A 23,580-nucleotide genomic window follows, 5' to 3' on the forward strand; every position below is an offset into this window, starting at 1 on the left:
CTCCACCCTATTCCCATCTTCCCGTATCTCCACCCATACTCCTGCCACCGCCTGCTATCGATGGGCCCACCCAACGGTGGGCCTCCTTGTGCTGTGTTCACCAAGATGCTCAGTCACTGCCCAGCTTTATTTTTTGAGACAGTCTCGTTTCCTAAACAGCTTGGTTGACACCTCGTTGATTTACAATGAGCTGCACATATTTAATGTACATGGTTTGAAAACTTTGTACATATCCACTGTCCCAAAACCATCACCACTGTATCCAAATAGCAGATATGCACATCACCTGCAAACACGGCTTCATATCCTTCATTTCTTGTCGTTCCTGTCGATAAGTGCACAACAGGAAAGCTAGTCTCTACAAATACGTTAAGTTCATGACACAAGACTGTTGACCATAGGCACCATGGCTGACCACGGATCTCTGGAAGTTGTTTTGTGTAACTGAAACGTTATACACTTTTCTTTTCTGCTTGGAAAACTCTTATTCATCCATCAAGTCCAGAGTTTAATTTGCCTCCCCCAGGAAGGCGATATTTGTCCATCCCTTTGAGGGTAATGTGTGTCTTTGCTGTCTACCAGTGACCGTTATTATCCCAGCTTTTTTCCGGATTTTCTATCATCTCTCTCCCTTGGCCTCAGAGTTCCATCATATGGATTCATCAGTGGGGATGTGAACTGAAATCAGAGGCTACTTAGCCAGTTCATTATCTGCAGAGCTGTAAATTGATGGGCCTGGGGGCCCTCGTGGTTTCCGATGTCTCTAATAGATCCTGGTGCTCTTTCTCACTGAGCCAGCTCACAGTCTCACAACCCTTTGTAAAGTGATGCTCCAGGCTACCAGCTTCAATCAATATGAAATGGGATATGAACTTCTGCTCATCAAAAGATTCCGTAAGAACAGCGAGAAGGCAAGTCCCATCACGGGAGAAGATATTTGCAATGGGCGTAACAAAAGATTGGCATTCAGATCTGCCACAGACTGACTGCAAAAAAAAGCAAAAAAATGGCACCTTTGTACTTTGCTTTGTAGGAAGATTTTGAAGGAGAGAAAAGACTAGAGCTTCTTGTGCTCAGGACTTGGCCTTTGTGGACAGACAGAATGGCAGCATGGGAACAAATAACTGTTTGATGTCAACAGCAGCTGTAAGCTGGGGATGTGGCCCCACCTGGACCCTGCCCACCTGCTTTGTTTGTCCTTGAACCAGCTGAGTGCAGGCTCCTGCTGGCCCCTTCTTGTCGGTAAGAGTGGCAGGCAGGGTTCCACCTGATCTGGCTTCTCCTTGCCACTGTGCTTATCAAACATAGATGAGGTCCTTGGAGTCCCGGTTACAAGGGAGCCACGGAAGGGATGAGCTTCTTTATCAAGCCTTGGTGTGAGACATCAGGTGGTTTGACAGTGAGGAAAATCCGCTGGTTCTGCTCATTACAGCAGCAGCGATTTGGGCCGCAACATGGACAGCGCCTGGTGAATGCAGTTGGAAATCATTTGGCCACGTTCCTTTGGGACTGCTGCTCCTTCCGTGGTGAGTTGATTGAACTCTCTTGTTGTTATGCTTCCACGATCTATGAAAATGGCAATATTGTCCCCATACCGGCACCCATGACAAGGGACCAGAATTCTATAATAAAGAGAAAAGAAAGACTGAGATGGGTAGTGTCAGGGTTCTGTCACTTGGCAATCCAGTGCTGCTGGCTTTGCTCTAATGTTCCAAGAGGTGATAAGTGAAATGATGGAACTCTAAGGTTATCGTATATTCATAGCATTGCATGCAACTAGGCACTCAGGCTTTGGTGTCAAGCATCCTATCTTTTGGCTTTGCAGATCCTGAAATTTGGAGCCAGTGCCTTAATCTTTCTGACCTTTAGCTAATTTAATTACAGATTCAGGAGATGGCTACCTCTTCATGTGGTTATATTAGGGTAGAAATGAAATAACGACTACAAAATCTTATCACAGAGCAGACACCTAGGATATACTTACTGAGGATTCCTTTGTCTTTTTCCCATACTACCACCGCTAAAGAAATACATGAAGGAAGGAGAGGAAGGAGGAAGGAAGTAAAAGGGAAGGAAGAAGGAAAAAAGGAAGGAAGGAAGGAAGGAAGGAAGGAAGGAAGGAAGGAAAGTAGTTTGTCTAATGGGGTAGTAAGACACATTATAATTTTTAAGTGCACTTTAAGGAATAATCCACATAAGTAGGCATCCAGGCTTAACTCTTCAAGAGAAAGGCCCTTAGGAAGGGTGGGCTTAGCATATCAGCTTACATATGTCAACTCTCTGGGGCAAAGACAGCTCCACAAGTCTCCGTAGGTCTCCAGTATTCAGTTTGTCAGTTGAAAAGTGATGTAAGCATTCCTGGACAAAATACAACAGGCACTGGGTGAAAAGCTCCTGTCCAGAATGGCCTGCAAAGCAAGCAGACAGCATGGTGCTGGGCATATAACAGATACTCAGAATGAATCAGTAAATGATCGGGCCTTTGAAACTCATTTTATAGATTTATGGCAGGCCAGAGCAGCTAGAAATAGTAATGATAGAAAACAATATGTTACCAGGTGTGGTGGCTCACCCCTGTAATCACAGCACTCGGGAAGCTGAGGCAGGAGGATAGCTGTGAGTTCACGACCAGCCTGGGCCACAAAGTGAGCTCAAGGCCAGCTTGAACTGCATAGCAAGACGCTGTCTCAAAAAGACAAAACAAAACAAACAAACAGCAACAAAAAAAAAAAAACAAGACGTTGCTATATTGCATTTCACTGATGGTGCCAGGTACTTGGAACATTCATTTCCTGCAAACTGAGGCCCAGAGACATTTCCCAGTTTACTAAGTGTAACAGTTAATACACAATGAAATATGAATTTTCTTGTCTCCAAAGATATTTTTAAGGCCATCCCCAGCCAGGATGGATAGGGACAGAGTCTGAATGGGCAGTGAAAGTGAGTGGGTGGGCTATTGTCAGGATTGTCTCTGGTGATGGCACCCTAAGGGTTTGGTGACTGGGAAAGGGGTTGTGATACAGCACCCATGGACAGACACGGAGCACTGGAATCAGGGCCCCTGCATGGGGTGAGGGTGGGGGGGTCAGGGCTGATGCTGGTAGATGACCCCCAGAGACAGGCAGTGCTGGAGAAGAAAGCTATGACAAAGCCCTGGGGTGTAGGGAGACACGGAAGTCAATGCCATAATCACAGCCATAATTAAAAGGGGGGTACTGGGCGGATTATTTACCCTCTTGTGTGAAGGTATGCATTAATCTTCTTAATCTTGTGTCACGCTATCTGAAACCTCTTACACAAGGAGTTTCCTGTGAGGAAGTGCTGCAGTGGGGGTTGCGCCATCCTCACCTGCCAGAAAGGAGTATCATGAATCCCATCCTTGTTAGGATCATGTTGGCAAAATTATATTAGCAGAGATGATTGTCTGGCACCTCAAGGAAGTGATGTTTCAAAAATAGGAACTCATAAGGAGGGAGGTGGGGGGGAAACCCTGACTTGCTTTGGTTCCTGTGGCTATTTGTTCTAAAGATAAGGCCATTCTGGTCCTGAGATGGATGGCATATTTATCCACATTCACTTATAGTGGGCAAGACACCATTTGTAGGTCCTTAATTCATCAGTTCTCACCCCTTCTATCTGTTCCCTAAAATTGCAGTGTCCCTTAGGTTACCATGAAACTTCAGAGTTGAGAGGAATGTAAAGGGTGCCTGGCCCCACTCAGTGTCTGGCCCGTGTTTACCCAAACTTAAACAAAACCACTCAGTGACTCTGGGAACTCCCTCCTGCCACAGCAGGGCTTTTCCAAGTGGTCTGATCACAGCCCCTCCATTTACAAATGTTACCAAGCTCCTCTCCTCACACTACTACCTGTACCCTGAACCCTGAAGTCCACTCAGCCTTCAGTGGGGGGCTGGGCACTGCTTCAGTGGGCTCATGTGGATGCACTAGGACCTTTTCCCAAGTTCTACAGGTTGTTTTTTAAACAAAGCCATTATTAAAAATTAAACTACATAAACTCACGAAAATTGTTTTAAAACAAAGGCAATCAATACTTAAAATTTATGTATGTCTTCTTGTTTTTGCTGTTGTACCACCATCTATGTTCTTTGGGTCAGTTCTATACAATAGAATTGCAGCATCACGGTGGCTAAACTGATCCTGTCTTCCTAACTCCACAAGCCAATGCCCAAAACTGATACCTTCAAATCAGCCATTGTGGGGACAGCTACACCATGGAAGCTGGCAAATGCTATGCAGGAAGGTTAATGCTTGAGCTTTGATTTTTATGCCCTCCAGAAAGGACATAAACCTTTAGGAGCATACCACTGCATCAAACTCACTTCTACCTTTACTTTTTTCTGGATATCTTCCAAGATTTCCCGTCTAGGTTAGATTCATATATGGTGTGATTACACAATATTGAATTCCTGTCATATGTGCCTTCTCTTTTTGGTAATTATATATTAATAGTAAATGACACATTGATTATGTAGATTCCACCTGGTATAGTTTGGGGTTTTTCAAAGGAAACAGTTTAATACAGGACACATATTTTATAAGATTCTTTTATAGTAGTCACCCAAAGAATGATATACAAGAGAGTGCAGGAAATCTTTCCACATACTAACGACTAAAGAATCCAGCTGAGGGCCTGGATCCCATGGTAAAGTCCTGCATGAGTCCCGCTAGAGACCTAGAGCCCATAACAATGCCTCCCTTGAGACAACTGGAGGCCTAGAGCCCATGACAGTGTCTCATGCAGGCCTGTTTCATGGATCTAAGCTAGAAAGGCCCAAAGGTCAGTGGTGCAATCTAGAAAGTCTGTACCAGCGGGAGGAAGGATCTGTGGTAAGAGGCTGAGGAATCTGCACTGGTGCTAGAAAGTGATGCTCAGAATAAGAACCAGAGCTCCCCTGGAAGGTACCACAGCCATCCTCAGCAACAGCGAGGTCCCGAGCTACTCCGATGATGAGGAAAGACGAGTTCCCATCAGGAAAGCCAACACAGCAAGCTTCTCCAGGAGACCAGCAGTGCACCATCTTCCCCTCCAGAGCCAGGAAGTGATGCTCAAAGTGAGGACCAGAGTTCCCACAAATTGAACTGTAGCCGTTCTCAGCAACAATGAGGTCCTGAGCTCCTTTGACGATGAGAATAGCCAAGTTCATCAAGAAAGCCAGCGTGACAAGCTCCTCCAGGAGAACCAACAGCTCCCTACAGTTTCCCTAACAGCTTCCAATAGATTGTTTCTCCGGTTCTGCCTCTTGTGCTGCTGGTAACAGTCCTCAGGTGGCCTCCCACACCCAGCACCACACTGGTTCAGTTCATTTGGGTGTTACCAGTTGAACACCAGTTGTCAGTCCACCACACCACTTCTATGAAAGCAGAATTCTTGTTGAGTTTTGTATCACATTGTGATATTCCAGCAACAGAATAATTCTAACCTCATGAGATGCTCTCAATAGATAACTATAGAGTGAATATTAAATTATCCAAAATATTTAACTTGTGTTGAAATGTTCATCCCCTTTAAGAGAGAATGATATCTTAAGATATGAAAGCGAATTCCTCCCGGGAAGTAACTGGTTTTCTGAGGGGAGTAAAATACCCATAGCTATTTGAGACTCTAGGGAGTCCTGAGGACTTTGTGTAGCAGGAGCTGAAACACAAAATCTGTGATGAAAGAGTAGAGAAATGGGCTGCCCAGTGGCATGGGGCTAGGAGGACTAGAGTGAGAGAGAACCCCTGGCCAGAGGGTATAACAGAAACTGCGGGTGTCTCTCTTGAAGCTTTATTGAAATGTGGTAAATGATTTTGACACCAATCTTCTTTCCTAAATAACCCTTAGTAAGTCCATACATACACAGATGCTATGTATGTGTACTCATGACTATAAACTGAAGGAAGGGCTACATTTTGCACTAAAGCAACACTATATTGGATAGAGGCAGAATGCATGTTATGGCAAAAAAATCATTACCTGAAATGGTTAAATATATATAAGAGTTGTGAATGAGTGGTGATCATGCTAAGTATATGTGGAAATCTTAGTTTTTGGATTTTCAGTTCATGAGGTATATAAAACTTCGATTGGCAAGCTCTTTTTTCCTTCTTTCTTTTTCTTCATATCTTAATATCCCCAAGAGAATAGCAAATATCCATTTTAGTGGTGGTCTTATTTCTAAATCTAGAGAAGAGAACATGCTTCATTTGTGGCTGAAAGTTCCCTTTGATGTAGAGAAAAGAGAAAATGTGGACCCAGCCACACCTGCCTTCAAATGCATTGGCTAAAAAATCCGTTATATGATGGGTTCCGAAACACTGCGGAGAGAGGGGGTGAGTTCCTGAGTTCCACAGTACAGTGGGGTAACTAGGGTCACAATACCCTACTATGGATTTTACAAAGAATTAAGAAAAATCTCAATAACTCCAAACATAAACATGATAAGGAAATGGAAAAGCTAATTGTCCTGATTTTTATCAGTACACATTGTTACATACGTATTGAAATATCATACTAAACCTCATAAGTGCGTATCATTGTTATAGCTTAACCAAAAATTTTTTTAAATTTTCAAAATGATGGAAATGCTAATTACCTTGTTTTAATTATTAGACACTGTATACAAGTGCTGAATTATCACACTGTACTCCATGAATATGTATAATTAAAATAATAATGAAAGTACATAACTAAAAAATAAAGTAAAATAAAAATAATAATGCATTATCCAGTTCAAGGCCATTCTATTCATCTTATTACTTTTCTCATTGCTAAGACAAAATACTAGACACCTGCAAGTTGAAGGAAGAAAGTTTTATTTTGCTCACAATTTATAGAGATTTCAGTTCAGAGTCTCCTGGTTCCAAGCCATAGCTACGTGGCAGAGGGGTATAGCAAAGGAGAAACAGCCCATAGCAGAGCAGGCAGAAAGCAGTGAAACATCAAAGCAAGCCTGCCTTATTTCTGTCCTTTACATTCCATCCAGACTACCAGCACTTTGGGTGGTGACACCCACACCCAGGGTGGACCATCTCATTATCCATACCCAGAACTATGCTAAACCAATAAGTGGACTCATTTAGTACTACACACCCTTCATCTCAGTATCAACAGCCTGGATCCAGCCAGCTCCAAAAAGTCCCACCTACAAAAGCATGAAGCTTTCAGGGGACATCTAGATACAAGCTATGACAATATTCAACCATCATGAGATATGAAGTCTGAAATGAATGAGAATAAGGGAGAGAGGTGAGGGCAAATTTTAAATACATTTAGACATAGCACCATCAATGAAACTTGTTAGTAGATTGATATTTTGAGGATGGGGAAAACAGAGAAGTTACCCAATGACTCTTATACTTGTGGGTACAGTACTGGAGCAGATGGTGCCACAGAGAAATGAGGATAGTGCAGGGGAACGATAATGCAGAAGAAGCTACACAGAGTGAGGTCAGCAGTGCAATGATGAGATATTATTGTTAAAGCAGGGACAGCCATAGATGGTGCGCACTTAACAGGTGGTACCCAAGAATATTCAGAGTGAAGCAGCATCAGTAGAGTCCTTCAGCTACTGCCCATAGGCCCACTGGCCATATCTGTTGGTTTCTACTTTTCAACTCATGTGCCACCCAGTTCTTTTTGGTTAACTGGAATAAAGTGAAGGGTTTGAATCATAGTAATAGATTTCTGTACCTTACATCCCTTTCTTTTGATAAACAAATGGAAATGAAACATATTGGTTTGAGACTGGATGTAGTTACTGTTCCATGGGAAATTTCCAACATGCACTTTTTTATTCCTTATTGACTTAATCTTTCTCCTTTATAAGAACTATGCAGTGCACACTGAAGAAAACATGGTCAAGATGACGTCATGAGAGGGAAGGAGTGGAGTGGACAGTTAACTGCACATAAATTACTTTTCTCCCAAAATTGAACATTGTCCTTACAATACAAAAGTTTAGTCAACACCAAAAGCAAACATGGCAAAATTTATTAAATATAATACCAAAGAGCTGACAATGTAAAGAAGCTAATGCCAAATGGGACCCAAAGAGACACATTTGGAAGAAAGGGCAATCACTTTCACTTAGCAGTCATCTAAAAATTTGTGCATGAGATTCTCCCAATGACTATGCACTTCCAGAAAACTAATAGAAATTATATCTACGTACATGGGCTACAGTTTATGAAAAAGTGTTTGCACAGAATTATAAACTGCTAGGTAATGTAGTCAAACTTTGATAAGTTTAGAATACAGTAAATAGAGCATGTTATTATACACAGGCACAGTACTGAAATTTTGAGAAAGGACATGCCACAGAGCAGTGACCACCAAGTAGATGGGAAACCTGCAGCCACTCACTACTTGATAAGGCCCCTGAGGGCCAAGACAAGGCCTGGGTGACTTGCTTAAGACTTTGGCTCACGTTATTTCTCAACACAAAGGTCAACTCCAGAAACACTCTTAGTTATACACATGCACACATGTTAGGATAAAATAATCTTCCTTGGATGTTTCTTCTTCTCAGTAAAAAAAAAAAAGAACACTCAATTTAAAACTCATGCCATATACGTATTCTTCTAAATGATGCAATTTCTTCTAAGTGATGCAATTTCACTTTGGGGAGACAAGGATGATTTGCTGAGAGAGATGATCAGAGCTCCAAATGTCATCCGCATCGACATTTAGGGGTGGATAATTCTTTGCTCCACAGGGCTACCCTATGCATCGTAGGATGTTCAGTGCACCCTTGGCTTTTGTCACTAGAGCCAGAAGTCTTTCCCCAGTTATAGAAATCATATATGCCCCAAACTTTTTCAAATACCCACTAGGAGGCCAAATATTTTGAACTTAATAGGACATTCTAACATCAAACCATGTGAACTTCTAGTTCACTAGTCTTCAACTTTGGCCTTTCATTAGACTCCACCCGAGGGCTTGTCAAAAACCACTGCTGGGACCCAACCCCAGGTTTTCTGATTAAGTAGAAGTGGGGTACATAAATTTGCATAAGTTGTCAGGTGATGCTGACGCTCTGGTCTGGTACCACAGCTTGAGAAGTACTACTGTAGTTCTTTTTCTCTAGATCTAGCGTGGTGTTCCCTTGCTCCCCTCGTCAGTATGTTATGTGTTCATTTCCCCAGTGATTCACAACCTAGCTGCCTCTACCTCCCTGCTCCTACAAACAGCACCCCCACCAGCATCCTCATTCCTGTCCCCTCACATGTGGGGCCTTGGTATTCCCTACAGCTATACCCAGGGATGGCACTGCTGGCCCATAGCAGGTAGACATGACTTATTTCAGGAAGTCCTGTCCAAGAACACTCCAGAATGGCTGAGCTCAGCTGTGCTTCTACCAAGGGTAAGTACTCTAAATAGCTTCATCCCCATTGAACAGATGGACAGACTATGAATCAGGACACTGATTAAACTGGCCCCCTCTGTCCTGCCATTAACATAGTCAGTGAAGTGTCTTGCTGAAAACCAGTCTGACTCCACTTTGCTGGTTACTTTAGAAACAAGCTTTCACTGGCTTTGAGTTCCACCACAGAACTTTGCATGACTCTCAGACTGATGGTTTCAGTCACTTTCCCATCGCCAGGACAAAATGCAGCAGAGGACACTTACAACTTAAAGGAGGAGAGGTTTATTTAGGCTCACAGCTTCAGTCCATGGAAGGCAGGCTCCCAGCTAGAAGCAAGCCATGAGCTCAGTAGGTAACGAGCAGGAGGTACACTTGAGAAAGCTGTAACTATCACTCCTTCTGCAAATCCCACAGAATTCTCTCCTTGCTTGCTTTCTCTGTGGAGACCCTGGTCTCCACTAGTTTCCCTAGGATCCTCTAAACCAAACCCCAAATAATACACATCAGTTCTCCCACTAGTGCCCTCCAGCTTGTTGAATATTTTAGTCTCAGACAATTGTTGGACTGCGTTTTCTCTTCTTCCTCATCACTAAGCCTTTCTGACTGCTACTTACCTGGAGGGGAGGAGCTTCCCTTCCCACCCAGGTTGTGGGCTTGGTGAAGAAGGATTGGGGTATCTCAAGCCCTGGGATCCTCTGCTTCGGCTCATACCATGGGGGATTTCTATGAAAATCCACCTCTTCATCCTAAAAAATACTTCTTCCCCAAACCCCCACATGATTTATTCTTGTATTCACCCAGTAATGAGCACTTCTGGATGGCAGGCACTGTACTAACCACTAGGTATACAGCAGTGGACAAAACAGATACAGTTCCCTGATCCAGTGAAGCTTGAATTCCAATAAGACAGGAAATAAACTACACATGTGACCATCAAATGAAGCATGCAGTATTCCAAAAGGTGATCCGAGTGCTAAGAATGGGAGGGTAGGGAAGAAAGAGAATCAGAATTCTGAAGACAGAGAGGGCTGGTTGCAGAACTGAATGGTCTAGCACAATAGGTCGTTTGAAGAAGGTTACATTTGACCAAAGATTTGAGGATGAGGAGAGGACTTGTTGAAAGAGATACTTTCCAGAAAAGGAATCTAGAGCAGACAGAATAGTGTGTGCAAATACTGAAGGTGAGATTGTGATTAGTATTGCACAGGGAGCAAGGAGGGCAGCGGCTAGATCAGAGAGACAGAAAAATAGAGAAAGAGAGAGAGAGAATATCTGTAACCTACAGGAGAAATTTATGTTCTTCTGTGTGTGTGTGTGTATGTACTGTGAGATATTTTTTCCTTTACTAGTAAGAAATTATGCTTAGAGCACCCTTCAACATCATAGACCCCTATTCTGAACTGTTGTATAGAGCACCTGACACATCCTACACTGTCTTCATGAGAAAGAGCTCCTTGTCTAAATGACTGCCTACTAATTCCTTGGCAAACTCATGCATTCTATCTACACATAAAAATTACCAAAACCACATTGACCTACTTCCTCCCTCTGCCCCTAACCTCCAGGGAAACCTCAGGCCCCCTCAGAGAATGCTAGAATTTAGTCAACATAAATTCCACATGCCTAACCAGAAGAAGCACAAGCAGTCCTGCAGTCTAGTGGATCAACAATATTTATGATCAGCTATGTGCCCATAAGCAACACAGTGAGTATCAGGGATAATTATTATGAGTAAACTTATGAGGGTCTCAGTGAATGAGACATAGCCCCTACCTCAGAAATAAAGTACACTGAAATGCAAAAAGGTATTTTCCCAAAACACAGGAAAGCTAGCATTTTCTCAGTGCTTCTTACCCTCCAGGAAACCCTCTGAAAAATTTCTCTGCGTTATTTCTCTTGATTTGTATATTTGTGCTGACACAGGAACCTGTCCACATCCAGAAGGCATAAGGAGAGAGAGATTTGGAGGAGATCACAGGCTTGCTGTGTTAACACAGTGAGTACTGGAGAAAGTAGCATTCCATCTTATTCATCAGACCCCTGAGCATCCCCACACTCCACTGGCGTGTGACCAGAACCTCAGCAGTGCAAACTCTTGAGTGCTGCGGGGACAGGAACCATTCATTCTTCCTCACTGAGTAGCAGGAAGTCCCCCAAAGTGACAGATAAGTGGGCCACTCAGTGTCCAAGTGGAGAAGCAATGTGTAATTTGCATTGTTCTAGTGGATAATGGTGTTAAACAACTTTTCATGGGATTACTTGCCACTCATATATCTTTTTCTGTGATGTGTCTGTTTAGTTTTTATTTTAATGAGAAAAAAATAAAAATAACAATAAAACAGAGTTTCAAAACAGGTTAGCAGAAGAGCTACAATATTTAATACATTGTGTATTATTGTTTTCCTAGTAGTTATTCAACATACAAGATATAGTCACACTAGTGAGACAATATGATATTTACATATATTTCACTTATGATTGTATAACAAAAGAAATCACCAACAGAGTGTAAAGACAACCCACAGAGTGGGGAAAATATTATAGCCAGTTGTCCCTCAGACAAAGGACTTCTACCTAGAATGTATAAAGAATTTAAAAACTCAGACCCCCCCAAATTCAAAGACCCAATCCAAAAATGGGCATCTGAGATGAATACACACTTCTTAGATGAAGAACTATAAATGGAAAGAAATACATGAAAAAATGTTCAACATCATTGGTCATTTGAGAAATGCAAATTAAAACAACACTGAGATTTCATCTCAGCCCAGAAAGAATGGCTATCATCAAGAAATCAACCAATAACAAATGCTGGAGGGGTTGTGGGGAAAAAGGGACACTTCTCCACTGCTGGTGGGAGTGTAGACTGGTGCAACCACTGTGGAAATCAGTCTGGAGATTCCTTTAAAAATCCACATTTTTAAAAATGTTTTAAATTTTTTAATTAATTAATTATTTTTTTTACTTGTTACTGTCCTCAATTGCTTGATCAATCTTTTTTTTTTATTTTAGAAATAAAAGGAGGAAAATACTAACAGACCGACAACATTTTACAAAATAGCATAGGATCAGTACAGACATTGCAGAGTTACAAACAGAGTGGTAGGGAATTAACAATGCTTATTGTATTACATATTGATATCTTCAATGTAGTTTCTCATGAAAACACACATAGACATACAAAGCTAATCAACCAATGCCTCACTGACAGTTTCTTTCTACTTGATCAATCTTACATTCTTATGTCTAGTGGACTGAGCACCTTCGTTGAAGATAACAATGTGTAATATAGCAACCATTATGAATTTTTATTATTTTGTTTTGAGTTCATGTATCATTTTTGTTGTTTTTGTGTTCTTTTGATTTTGTTTTCATTACTATTTTGTCAGTTTTTTAATTTTTAAAATAAAAAAGAAGAAAAAACCTCATATTTGACCCATCTATTCCCCTTCTGGGTATCTTCCCAGAAGAATTAAAAGCATCATACCATAGCAATTTATGTTCCCCCATGTTTATAACAGCACAATTTGTAATAGCTAAACCTTGGAAACAACCCAAAAGCTCATCAACCCAGGAATGGATAAAAAACTTGTGATTTTTTTATAGAATGGAGTACTACTCAGCCATAAAGAAGGATAAACCGGATACTTTTGTAGGTAAATGAATGCAACTCGAGACATGTCTGTTTATATCAGTAGCCTATTTTCTAATTGAATTTATTTTCACTGAGTTTTGAGAGCCCTTTAGATCTTTTGGATACTAATTCGTTGTTACACATGTAGTTTACACATGTTTCTTCCAAGTCTATAGCTGGCGTTCATTCTCTTGTGTCTCTTTCAAAAAACAAAATCTTGTCCACATGATCAGTTTTAACTCTTATAAGTGAGCTTTTTATATCAAGATTAAAATCTCTCAGCCTAGATTTTGATTCCACAGTTTTTGTTCAATTTCTTTTGTAAAATTTTATAGTGTTATGTTATGCATCTAAATCCATTATGCATTTTGAGTAAGGTTTCATATATGAGACTTTGTTTAGGCTAATTTTGGGGTTTGGGGAGGGTTTCTCCCCAGCGTGCATGTCCACCTACTCCAGAACAATCAGTTTCCACAAACACTCTTTCCTGAATTGTTTCACTTTTACAACTTTTTCAAAATCAATTGGAAATGTTTGAGCGGGCCTACTTCTCTGTTTCCTTATTGTTCCATTATTTTATACCTGTCCTTCTGCCAATATAACTCTCTTGGTTATGGCTGCTACATAAGTCTTGCAATTCTATAATTTTTTCTTTTTCAAAACTGTTGCGATATTTTCAGTTCCTCTGCCTTTCCTTGTGACTTTCAGGGTAATCTCGGCTATATCTATAAGAAGTTATGGTAATACCTTGAAAAAATTGTATTAATGTATATATAAGATTAGACACAAGTGAGTTAGACTTCCAATCCATGAACAAAATTTACCTTACATTTATTTAGATCTTTAAAAATTTTATGTAGTTTTTAGCATACACGTGCTGTACATATTTTCTGAGATTTATACCAAAACAATTTTTGTGATGATTTTAAATGATATTTTATTCTTAATTTCAGGTGCATGTGTTCATTGCTATTGTGTGGGATATTATCTTTTTGTGTCTACACTTAAAGACCTCGCTGAACTCATTTATTGGTTCTAGGATTTGTTTTGTAGATTTCTTGCTTGGCTGTCATGTACCAACAATTATATTATGGGTTTATACAGAGTTTTGTTTCTACCTTTCTTATCTGCATGCTATTTATGTCCTTTTTTGCCTTACTGAACTGGCTAGAATCAGAGTGGTGAAAATCAGATGCCCTTGGTTTTTTTCCTCATTTTAAGGAAAAGCATTAAGTCTTTCACCATCAAGCATGGTGTTAGCTGTAGCTCTTTTGTGAAGCTGAGGAAGTTCCTCTCTGCTTCCACTTTTCAGAGTTTTCAGTCCTATTGGTGTTGAATTTTGTCAAGTGCATTTTCACTACCAATTGATATAATTGTTGATTTTTCTTTAGTTTATTAACATGGTTGATTCCATAGGTTTATTTTAGATGTGACACTACTCTTGCATTTCTGGAATAAACCACATTAGAGTATGGTATAAAGTTCATTTCATGCTGCTAAAATCCATTTGCTGATATTTTGTCAAAGATCGTGTGTCCGTATTCATGAGAGAAATTCATCTTCTTTTCTTATTTTGTATTGTCTTTTTCTGGTTTAGCCATCAGGATTTGGGCATGAGAGTTTCCTGGTCTCTTCTGTTTTCTGAAGCAAACTGTGTACATTTAGTGGTAACTCATTTTTTCTGTTTGACAGAGTTTGCTGGTGAAACCATCTGGGCCTAGAAATTTTTCTTCTGGAAGTTTTCAAATTACGTATCTACAAATTGAATGTCTTTTATACTTATTATGTTGTTCAAATCACCTATTTTAGGGTGATTTGGGTGGCTAATGGTAATATGCACTCCGAGGAACTGGTCTATTTCATTCAAGTTGTCAAATCTACACGTGGAGTTGTTCACTACCTTCCTTTGCTGCCCTTGGATGTCAAAAGGCCTATAGTGATACTCCTCATGCTTGACAGTGGTGATTTGTGCTTGTATTTGTTTGTCTTTCTGGAGTAACTTGTAAATTCTATTTTCTTCTTAAGAAATAGCTCTGTTTCACTAATTTTCTCTATTTTTCCTGTTTTGATTTATTTGGCTTTTGTTCTTATCTCTTTAAAATTTTTATTAATCCACTCCTTTTTATTTATACACTCCTCATGTGGAGTTGGTCCATGTACATTGTAGGGTTTTCGGAGCAGAGGTAAAAACAAAGGGGGAAGAAGGCCTTTACCCATGACCCGGAGAGGAAGGGACTGTATGCAGCACAGGGCTCCTCCGGGATGGACAAAGGAGGATGGAGGTTTATGAGGACTCTGGCTAGAGGCGGAGCTTGAGGGGCAGGCTCAGTGACGCGTTAGATGCTGACTGGGGCTTCCCTCGCACGCAATGGAAGTGTAAGAGGAAATGATGCTTACAGCTGAGGGAAGAAGAAAGGGGAAGTGATTTCTTTGTTTTGGGGGATTCAGCCATCTTAGGGAGCCACCATAATGATTCAGCAATCCGTACTCGAACCTACCATACATGACACATTCTGCTTCCTGTTATCACCTCCTTTCTCTCCCCTCTATTCCCTTCCCTCCATTTCTTGATCCTCCTCCCATTTGGGAAAGATCTGTCTCCCTATTTCCTGTTATCTATCTTTTATTTTGCTCTTTATTTACAGCAACACACAATGGAGCACTACTGTGCCATAAAGAAAAATAAATTTGAGCCATTTATAGGAAAATAAATGCACCTTGAGCCTATAATGTTCTTATCTTTATTATTCCTTCCCATCTGTTTTATTGGGGTTTAATTTCCTCTTCTTTGGGCTGGGGATTTACCTCAGCGGCACAGCACCTGCCTGGCAAGTGTGAGGTCCTGAGTTTGATTCCTGGTACTGGGAAAAATAATAATAATAATAATAATAATAATTTCCTCTTCTTTTTTTAGGATCTTGAAGTGGAATTATAGATTACTGATTTGCAACTTAATTTTCTAACATGCAGTAAGTGGTGTAAATTTCCATCTCCACTTTGTGGTAGTCATGTTCTACAAGTTTTTATATGCTACATTGTCATTTTTCATTAATTTCAATGTATTGTTTAAATTTCCTTTGAGACTACCTGTTGAACGCAGGAGTTAATTGTAAGTGCACACTAGTTTTCAAGTGTGTGGAGATTTTTCCATTATTTTTATTATTGTTTTCCAGTTTCAATCTCCATTGATAAAAGAATACATTCTGTTTGATTGCAGTTCTGTTATATGTGTTGAAGTTTGTTTCTTGATTTATAGTGTGGTCACTCTTGATACATCTTCCATGGACCCTGGAAAAGAAGGTGACTTCTACAGCTGTTGGGGAGATGTTAGGAAAATGGTAATTACATCCTGTCCTCATAGTGATCTTCAGATCTTCTAGATCCCTGATGATTCTCTATGTAATAATTCTACTAATTGCTGAGAGAGTAGTGCTAAGAAACAATTATGTATAATTGTTGATTAATTTATATCCCTTTTTAGTTTTAAAAATTTTCAGTTCAAGTATTTTACAGCTGTGTGTATGTGCACAAATATATATTTAGGACTGTTATGATTTCTTGGTGCATTGATCTCTATATCATATAATGTCCCTGTCTGTCTCTGGTAATTTTCTTTTCTCTGTAGTTTACATTACCTGATACTAAAATAGCCACTTCTCCCTTTTGACTGATATTTGAAATTAATTATAATTAAAAGATTCTATTTTGCATTTGTCTATATCATTATATTTGAAGTGATTTCTTATAGTCAGCATACAATTGAGTATTTTTTATCCACTAAATCAATTTCTGTCTTTTAATTGGAATATTTAGGCCATTTACATTTACTATAAATATTGATATACTAGGATTTTAAACTGTCCTTTAATGATAATTTTTGTTTGGTTTTTGTTTTGTTTTTTTCTACCATTCTGTGAGTTATTTGCACATATTTTAGAATAATATTTCAATTTATTTTATCCATAGTGTTTTAGAGCACACCTTTTTAAATAGTTATTTAGTATTCCAGTGGTTTCTCTAGGTATTAGCATTATGAAATGCATCACAGTCTATTGGTACTGTTGTTGTATCAGTTCAAGTGAAATGTAGAAAACAGTCATTATTTTCCATCTTTCTACTGCCCTTCATTTATAACTGCCTTAAATAGTTCCTTTAGATACATTTAGAACCATCTCAGACAGTGTCATTTTTTCATCAACATCAAACACAACTTAAAGCACTAGAATAAGGAATGTCTGTTTCATTTGCCCATATTTTCTATGTCCTTTCTTCTTTCTTTTATTCTTTCTTTTTGTTTAATTTTAGAATAATTTTATTATTAATTTTATTTATTCTTTCTTTTATTATTTAATTTCTTTTAGTCAATTTCAATTAGCTATTTGTTCAGGACGTTCTTTTGCTGAAAATTTTGCCCTAGTTTTTCATTACCAGACATGCCTTAATTTCCTCTTCATTTCTGAATATTTTTAGTAGACATAGGATTCCAGCTAGCCACTGCCTGTCTGTCTGTCTGTCTGTCTCTCTCATTCTTTCCCCACTTGAAATATGTCTGAAATACATTATGCTGTGTATGTCTGGTCATCACTGTTTCTGATGAAAACTTCAGTGCTATTCAAATGATCAAATTGTTTTTTCTTTATAGGTATTTTCTTTCTTGCTGCTATCTGATGTTTTGTTTTTAATTTAAAGAAGATTCACTGTGATGTATTTTGGTGTAAGTTTCTTTGAGCTTATTATGCTTGGGAATCACCAAACTTGAATATGTAGGTTTAGATGTTTTACAAAATTGACAAGTTGTTAGTAGTTATTTCTTGAAGCATTTGTTTAAAATGAACTTCTTTCTTTCTGGAACTTCCACATGTGTTGGATCTTTTGTCTTAGTCCTGCAGGTTTCTAAGGCTGTCTTTGCTCTTTGTTTGTTTAATCTATTTTCTCTATGTCATTTACACTGATTTCTGTTGTTCTACTTCCAGTTCACTGACACTCTTTTTAATGTTGTGTTGGGGACAGGACCCAGGGCCTCGGGCACAGAAACAAGGGCTCTACCACTGAGTGACACCCCAGCCTGGCTCACTGATTCTTCTCTCTTTACTTCCGTTCTGCTATTGAGCCCATTCCCTAGGGGCTGTTTGTTTAGTCTTTTAAATCTTGGTTCTTATAGCTTTACTTATAACATTTCATTTTGGTTCCTCTTTACATCTACTTTTTTGTTGCTGAGACTTCACGCATTTTATTACTCTGGCTTATTTTGTTCATTTGTTTCAAACATGTACTTCATTGCTCATTAAAGAAGTTTTTGTGATGGCTTTTCAATTTTTTATCATGATATTGGATGATAACTCTGACATCTTTATCATCTCCCTGCTGGCATCTATTGATTGTCTTTTTCTCATCAACCAGAACCTTGTGGTTCTTGGTACAATGAGTGATTCTTGATTGAAACCTATACACTGTGGGAATTATGTGATGAGACTTTGGATCTTATTTAATCTTATGTTTAACTGGCTCTCTCATACCCTTTCAGACAGGGAAGGAGAGAGGCTGCCTCCTCTTCACTCCCAAGGCTAACACAAATATAGAAGTGCAGATTCCCTACATAACTTTTATGACTATCTCCTCTTTGCGTAGGGGTGGGAGTGCCTTGTATTTTTGCCCATTGGGCTTCCTCTGATATGACCCTGTGGTATCAGTATCTCATTGCCTTTCAGTGCAGTAGGAAGTCCAGGCACCCCACATGATTGCAGACACTTCCTGGCAGAGAAAAGGGTCCCTACTGCCTAACAGAGACAAGAGTCCCAGCTTCCTGACCAACCACTCCTGAGGACAGCCCAGCAGGGGTTCTGGGGTCCTTTGTTCCATCTCAAGCACAGAAGTCTGAGCACCTGCTCTTGTGGCTGGCCACAGTTTTGTCTGAGGTGTTTGACTATGATTATTTTTTAAAAGATTTCTATCTTTCCATCTTGCTCATTTCTTGTTCATTTGGGTAGAGAAGTCATTATTTTGTTGAGTCCTTTTCTTTTTTTTAATCAGTGCCTGTTGGTATTTCTGGGTTTCTGGTTTCTTCACCTTCAAGCTCCCAACATAAGAAACAGAAAGAAAACATAGGGAACTCATAAGCTTATGGGTTTAGGGGGCTAGCGATTGGTCAGCCTGCTGTGTTCTCCCACATCCCAGAGCTTTCTCACTATTTGTTTCAATGTAATACCCTGTATTATTAGATGTACTTAGTGGAAAAAATAAATAAAAGTATATCTAGTCCATCTCCCCAGAAGCAGAAATCTCGATGTAGTTTTTAATGTTACCATTCTTCCTTAGAAATATTAAACTCTTCACATGCCCCGCTCAAGTGAGTCCTGTGCATAGCTCTTACTAGGTTTAGTAGACCTGACTAGAATCCTAAACCTCAAAGTCAACAAAAAGTGGGGCAAACAAGAAAAGTCATAGAAGCTTTCCACACCAGGAGAGAGTTAATATTGACCCTTCTTCTAAGGAAAAAAGAAAAACTTCTTGAGGATTACTTCAGAGAGAAAGTGCTTATTGTTGATTTAATATTGCTGAAACCTTGATTCTGATGCATTTGCTCAAAAATCTCAATTTAAAAAATAATCTTATGTGCTCAACTTCTGGGGAGATATCATTAAAAGCTTCCCTACCTTCTCAAAGAGTGGAAACTCAGGAAAAGAATTCACCTCTTTCTGATGACTCAGATCCTAAGTCTAAGCTTCTGGGGCAGTTTTATGTTCTCTCTGCCAGGCAGCTGTAAGCTCTTAATGCATTTTCTTGCAGCTGCCAGTTCCTGCTTGGAGGGGATTGGAAATGAAAAAACCAATCCTGACAAACTTGTGAGTAAATGAACAATCAAACATTTAAGACACAGGAATTCATCTAGTGAACAACAAGCATGGAATCTGATTTAGGTAGTTTTGATATTAATTTTATAGTTAATAGATTAATGTAAACAAATATTCTTAGAAATGCTTCAAGTGGGTTAAGCTGCCAAAAAAAGATAGATATTAAATAAAAGCAGAAAAAGAAAAAGAAAAGAAGAGGAGGAGGGAAAAAGGAAGGGAGAGACAGAAGAAGGAGGAGAGGAAGGAAGAAAGGAAGGAAGGAAGGAAGGAAGGTTGAAGGAAGGGAGGAAGGTAAGTGAGGGAAGGCATGCCAAAGAAGTATCCTGTTGGAAATAAAATTTGTGGAATGTTGCTATGAACCAAGAGTATACAGGATCCATGAGAGATCCTACTGTTTTGAAGAAGTCGTACTTTACAGATTTTTGGTAAAGAATATTATCCATTGTTTGAAAACGAGAGAAGAAAGGTTGCGATTGTCAGTGAATTGCACAAGGTCAACACTTGTGAGCAAAGAGCTTGAATAAACCCTGTTCTGATCTTACCCTTTCTACCATGGTAGGACAGTGTCAGGAGCCACAGGTCTAAATCTAAACATGCAGACAAATAAAAACAAGTCTCACAAAGCTGTCTGACACTACTTCCCACGCTAATGGGAAGATAGCTTCCAAGTCCATAGATCTGGAGAGGGGCTTAGGGTTTTCTATTTCTAACAAGGTCTCAAAGCCTTCTGATGCTGCTGATCCATAGACTACATTTTAAATTGCAGCGATCAGAAAGACCCACTTTAATCATATATAAAGGACAGTAATATGCATCTGATCTTTAATTGAAGTTATTTTGGGCAATTCATCAGTTTTCTTTTTAAAAATTGAAACATAGTCATAAAAATTACATGGCTGCTTCATTACTAATACCAGCACTGAATAAGAATGTTGAATTAAGACATGAAAAATATTTAGAGGGCATAAGTGAATTAAAAGCAAAATATTTGAATATAAAAATAAAACTGATTCTTTGTGTCTTAATAACGGTTTTCAATATTCTCTAATGACATTAATCACAATCCCTAAATTAAAAATCAGAGCACATATTTTGACCATTTTTTAAGAAAACAAAAATTGAAATCATAATTTTGGTAATTAGGATGATTTTTCCATTGAGATCTGAAGTAATTTGCTGTTAGCTATGGAATAAACATGAAAAAATAAATCACATGCATACACAAACATCTCTAAGTGTGTTATATAAAATACTTTAGGCTAAAAGAGACAGAAAGGAGAGAAGATGTTTAAACACCAGCTCCTGTCCTGATTATTCTCCCCACACTTAGTTTAAATCAAATCACTAACCTTCTGTATATTAATCTAAAAGAAAGTAGCCATTTGAAAAACACCTACTTAAATATGTTTTAAATTATTCTATTTTCTGTGGGCATGCTAATTGGTGTTGGAGGACTTTGGGGAGCTTAACATGCCGGCTGTGATCACAAGACAACACGAAGCTCATCCTGAGGGATGAGTCTTTGTCAGCCTCCAATCTCTTTAACTAACAAAACGTTCCACTCAGACTAAGTCACAAGCACAATCTTGCCTTACTGTTTAAAAACTGCGTTACCACTTCAAAACTAGAATCTCAGCCTTGATTTGGAGTCTCAGTCCCTTTTTACCCCAGGGGTGTGCACAGTGTGTGTAGCCTATAGTCAAAAAGGGGGTTCCCTGTTGGTTTTGCTCTTTCTCTTCCCAGTGCTCCCTCCTCATGGTATCTGCCTCTCTAGGTGTGCAACAGATGGGGAAGGTAAGGAAGGGGAGGGGAGAGGAAAGTTCTCTTTGGCCAATCATGCTGTGGGCTGGTGAGTAGGTTTGGCAATTGCAGGAAGATTTACACGCTAGGTTTAGTTTCAGAGACCCATGGGTTCCCACCGTCTTTGTTGGAGGTCTCTCTCTGCAGCTGTCTGGTGCAGGCCCTTCCTTTACCTGCTCTTGGCTGAGATCTTTCATCCTTCTCTTTCTCTCTTTCTTCCCTGGTGCCATCTTCAGTATGACCTAAGACAATTCCACTACTACTTTTCTCTTGGTCACACCACTCATTCGTACATTGTTTTCCCAGAGAAATGGTCTGAGTATAGGATACTCAACACTCCCAAAATCCACTCCCTTTCCACTTCATCCATCCATCCCCCCATTTCCACATTCATTCAGCTGGTCAGAGAAGACTCAGCCCAGAATATGTGACCACTGCCAGCACCCACCCTGCCTGGCTCCCTACTGTAGAGGATAGGAACAAAATTCTGCATGCTCCTGCTGTAGATCCTGCACCATCACCAGACTTTAGGTGAGAAGAAGATACCTCCTCTCCTTTCTCTTTGGGAGGGTAAAGGCCTTATAGATTGGCATTATATTTTCTAAAAATACATGTTCAAAAATTTCTCCATCTCTACTCTGTTGGCCCTTTTGATACCCTGGGTGTGGGTGAGACATCAAGCTAGCTTTTGATCATCTACTTTGAACTCCCCTGCATATGGTCTAGGACCCCCTTTGAAACTCGACATCCATTGTCTCCTGGAGCCTCGGCCAATATTCCAACTTTCACATCCTGTTAAATATGCTAATGGACCTCCAGGATCACCAAGAGTATTTCTGAGACTTCTCCGAACTTCAAACCTTCTTTTCATGGTACAGATCACAGGGCTAGTTTGGAATGCTTCTTGTAAATACTTCAGTGAATGTTGGCATTGAAAAGACTTTAGAAATAATCTATTTCGATTTCCCTCCTTTAGTAAAGAAAGTGAACTGGAGCCCAGGAAGTGCACTGAAAAAGTCAGGTCTCCAGATTCTCAGTGGGAAACCTGGAAAGAGACAATCCGCCCTGACACACAGCCTTCGCTACCAGTCAGTGTCCAGGAAAGAGACGGAGGTTGCAATATTTGAATTTTTTTAAATAGAGAGAGAATAAAACATACTTTTCCTGTTTTAAATGGAATAAAGCCAGTCTTTCAAAACAAGGCTTAGTGAAAAGAATATAAGCAGTATAAGTTTCTGAGACTCTGTGCCAGTATCATGTGAGACCATTTGTTTTATAGATTTATATTGTTTTTATATTTCAAAATTATTTGGCAACTATGTTTCAGGAAAGAATGTTCTGTGACTCTGCAGTATTGTTGTAAGATTTGTGTAAGATGAAAGACCCAAGGTAGACAGCACTTATTTATGCTAAGAGAAATTAATTTTTCTTATGCTCATATTGGACACCAGATCCCATGCTGCACAGAGGAAGAAATCTGGAGTCCTCTCTCCTAATGCCTAGTGTCAGTTCAACAAAGCACGTAAGAACAAAACTACGTTAGTGTCCCAGGCAGAATTTTGGATACCAGCTCATACCTTTACAGAGAAAGAGTTTGTTGCGCACAGTTCCACATCTGTTATATTGATCTTCAGATTTTCCTCTTTGCTGAGAGGCAGAGACCAGCACAACTTGAATGTGAAACCACCCAGGACACCAAACGTGACCTCAGGCTACATATATCAACATTTTCTGCTCAGAGTCACAGTCCTCAGGCACAGCAGAACATTCTTCTAGGGACTGGGGATTTAGCTCAGCGGCAAAAGCGCCTCCCTGGCATGCGCAAGGTCGTGAGTTGGGTTCCCGGTACCGAAGAAAACCAAAAAAAAAAAAAAAAAAAAGAAGATAAAAATTCTTCTAGCAAGATACTGTGGATCTATGTAAAATG

At 39.6% G+C, this 23,580-nt stretch overlaps 1 protein-coding gene across 2 annotated transcripts in view; it reads left to right on the forward strand.

Annotated features, from left to right (window-relative positions):
• Positions 1–246: 246 nt before the first annotated feature.
• Clnk (cytokine-dependent hematopoietic cell linker) overlaps positions 247–23,580 on the forward strand; it is a 209,012-nt gene continuing 185,678 nt past the window's right edge. For both annotated transcript variants that reach the window (XM_013508541.1, XM_013508543.1), the window contains exon 1: positions 247–1,526. In XM_013508541.1, the coding sequence (XP_013363995.1) occupies positions 1,473–1,526 (54 nt within the window). In that variant the 5' untranslated portion in view covers positions 247–1,472. The remainder of the gene's footprint in view (positions 1,527–23,580) is intronic.

The sequence above is a fragment of the Chinchilla lanigera genome, unplaced genomic scaffold, assembly GCF_000276665.1.
Source record: "Chinchilla lanigera isolate Chin_1 unplaced genomic scaffold, ChiLan1.0 scaffold00148, whole genome shotgun sequence".
In the NCBI taxonomy this organism is placed as follows: domain Eukaryota; kingdom Metazoa; phylum Chordata; class Mammalia; order Rodentia; family Chinchillidae; genus Chinchilla; species Chinchilla lanigera.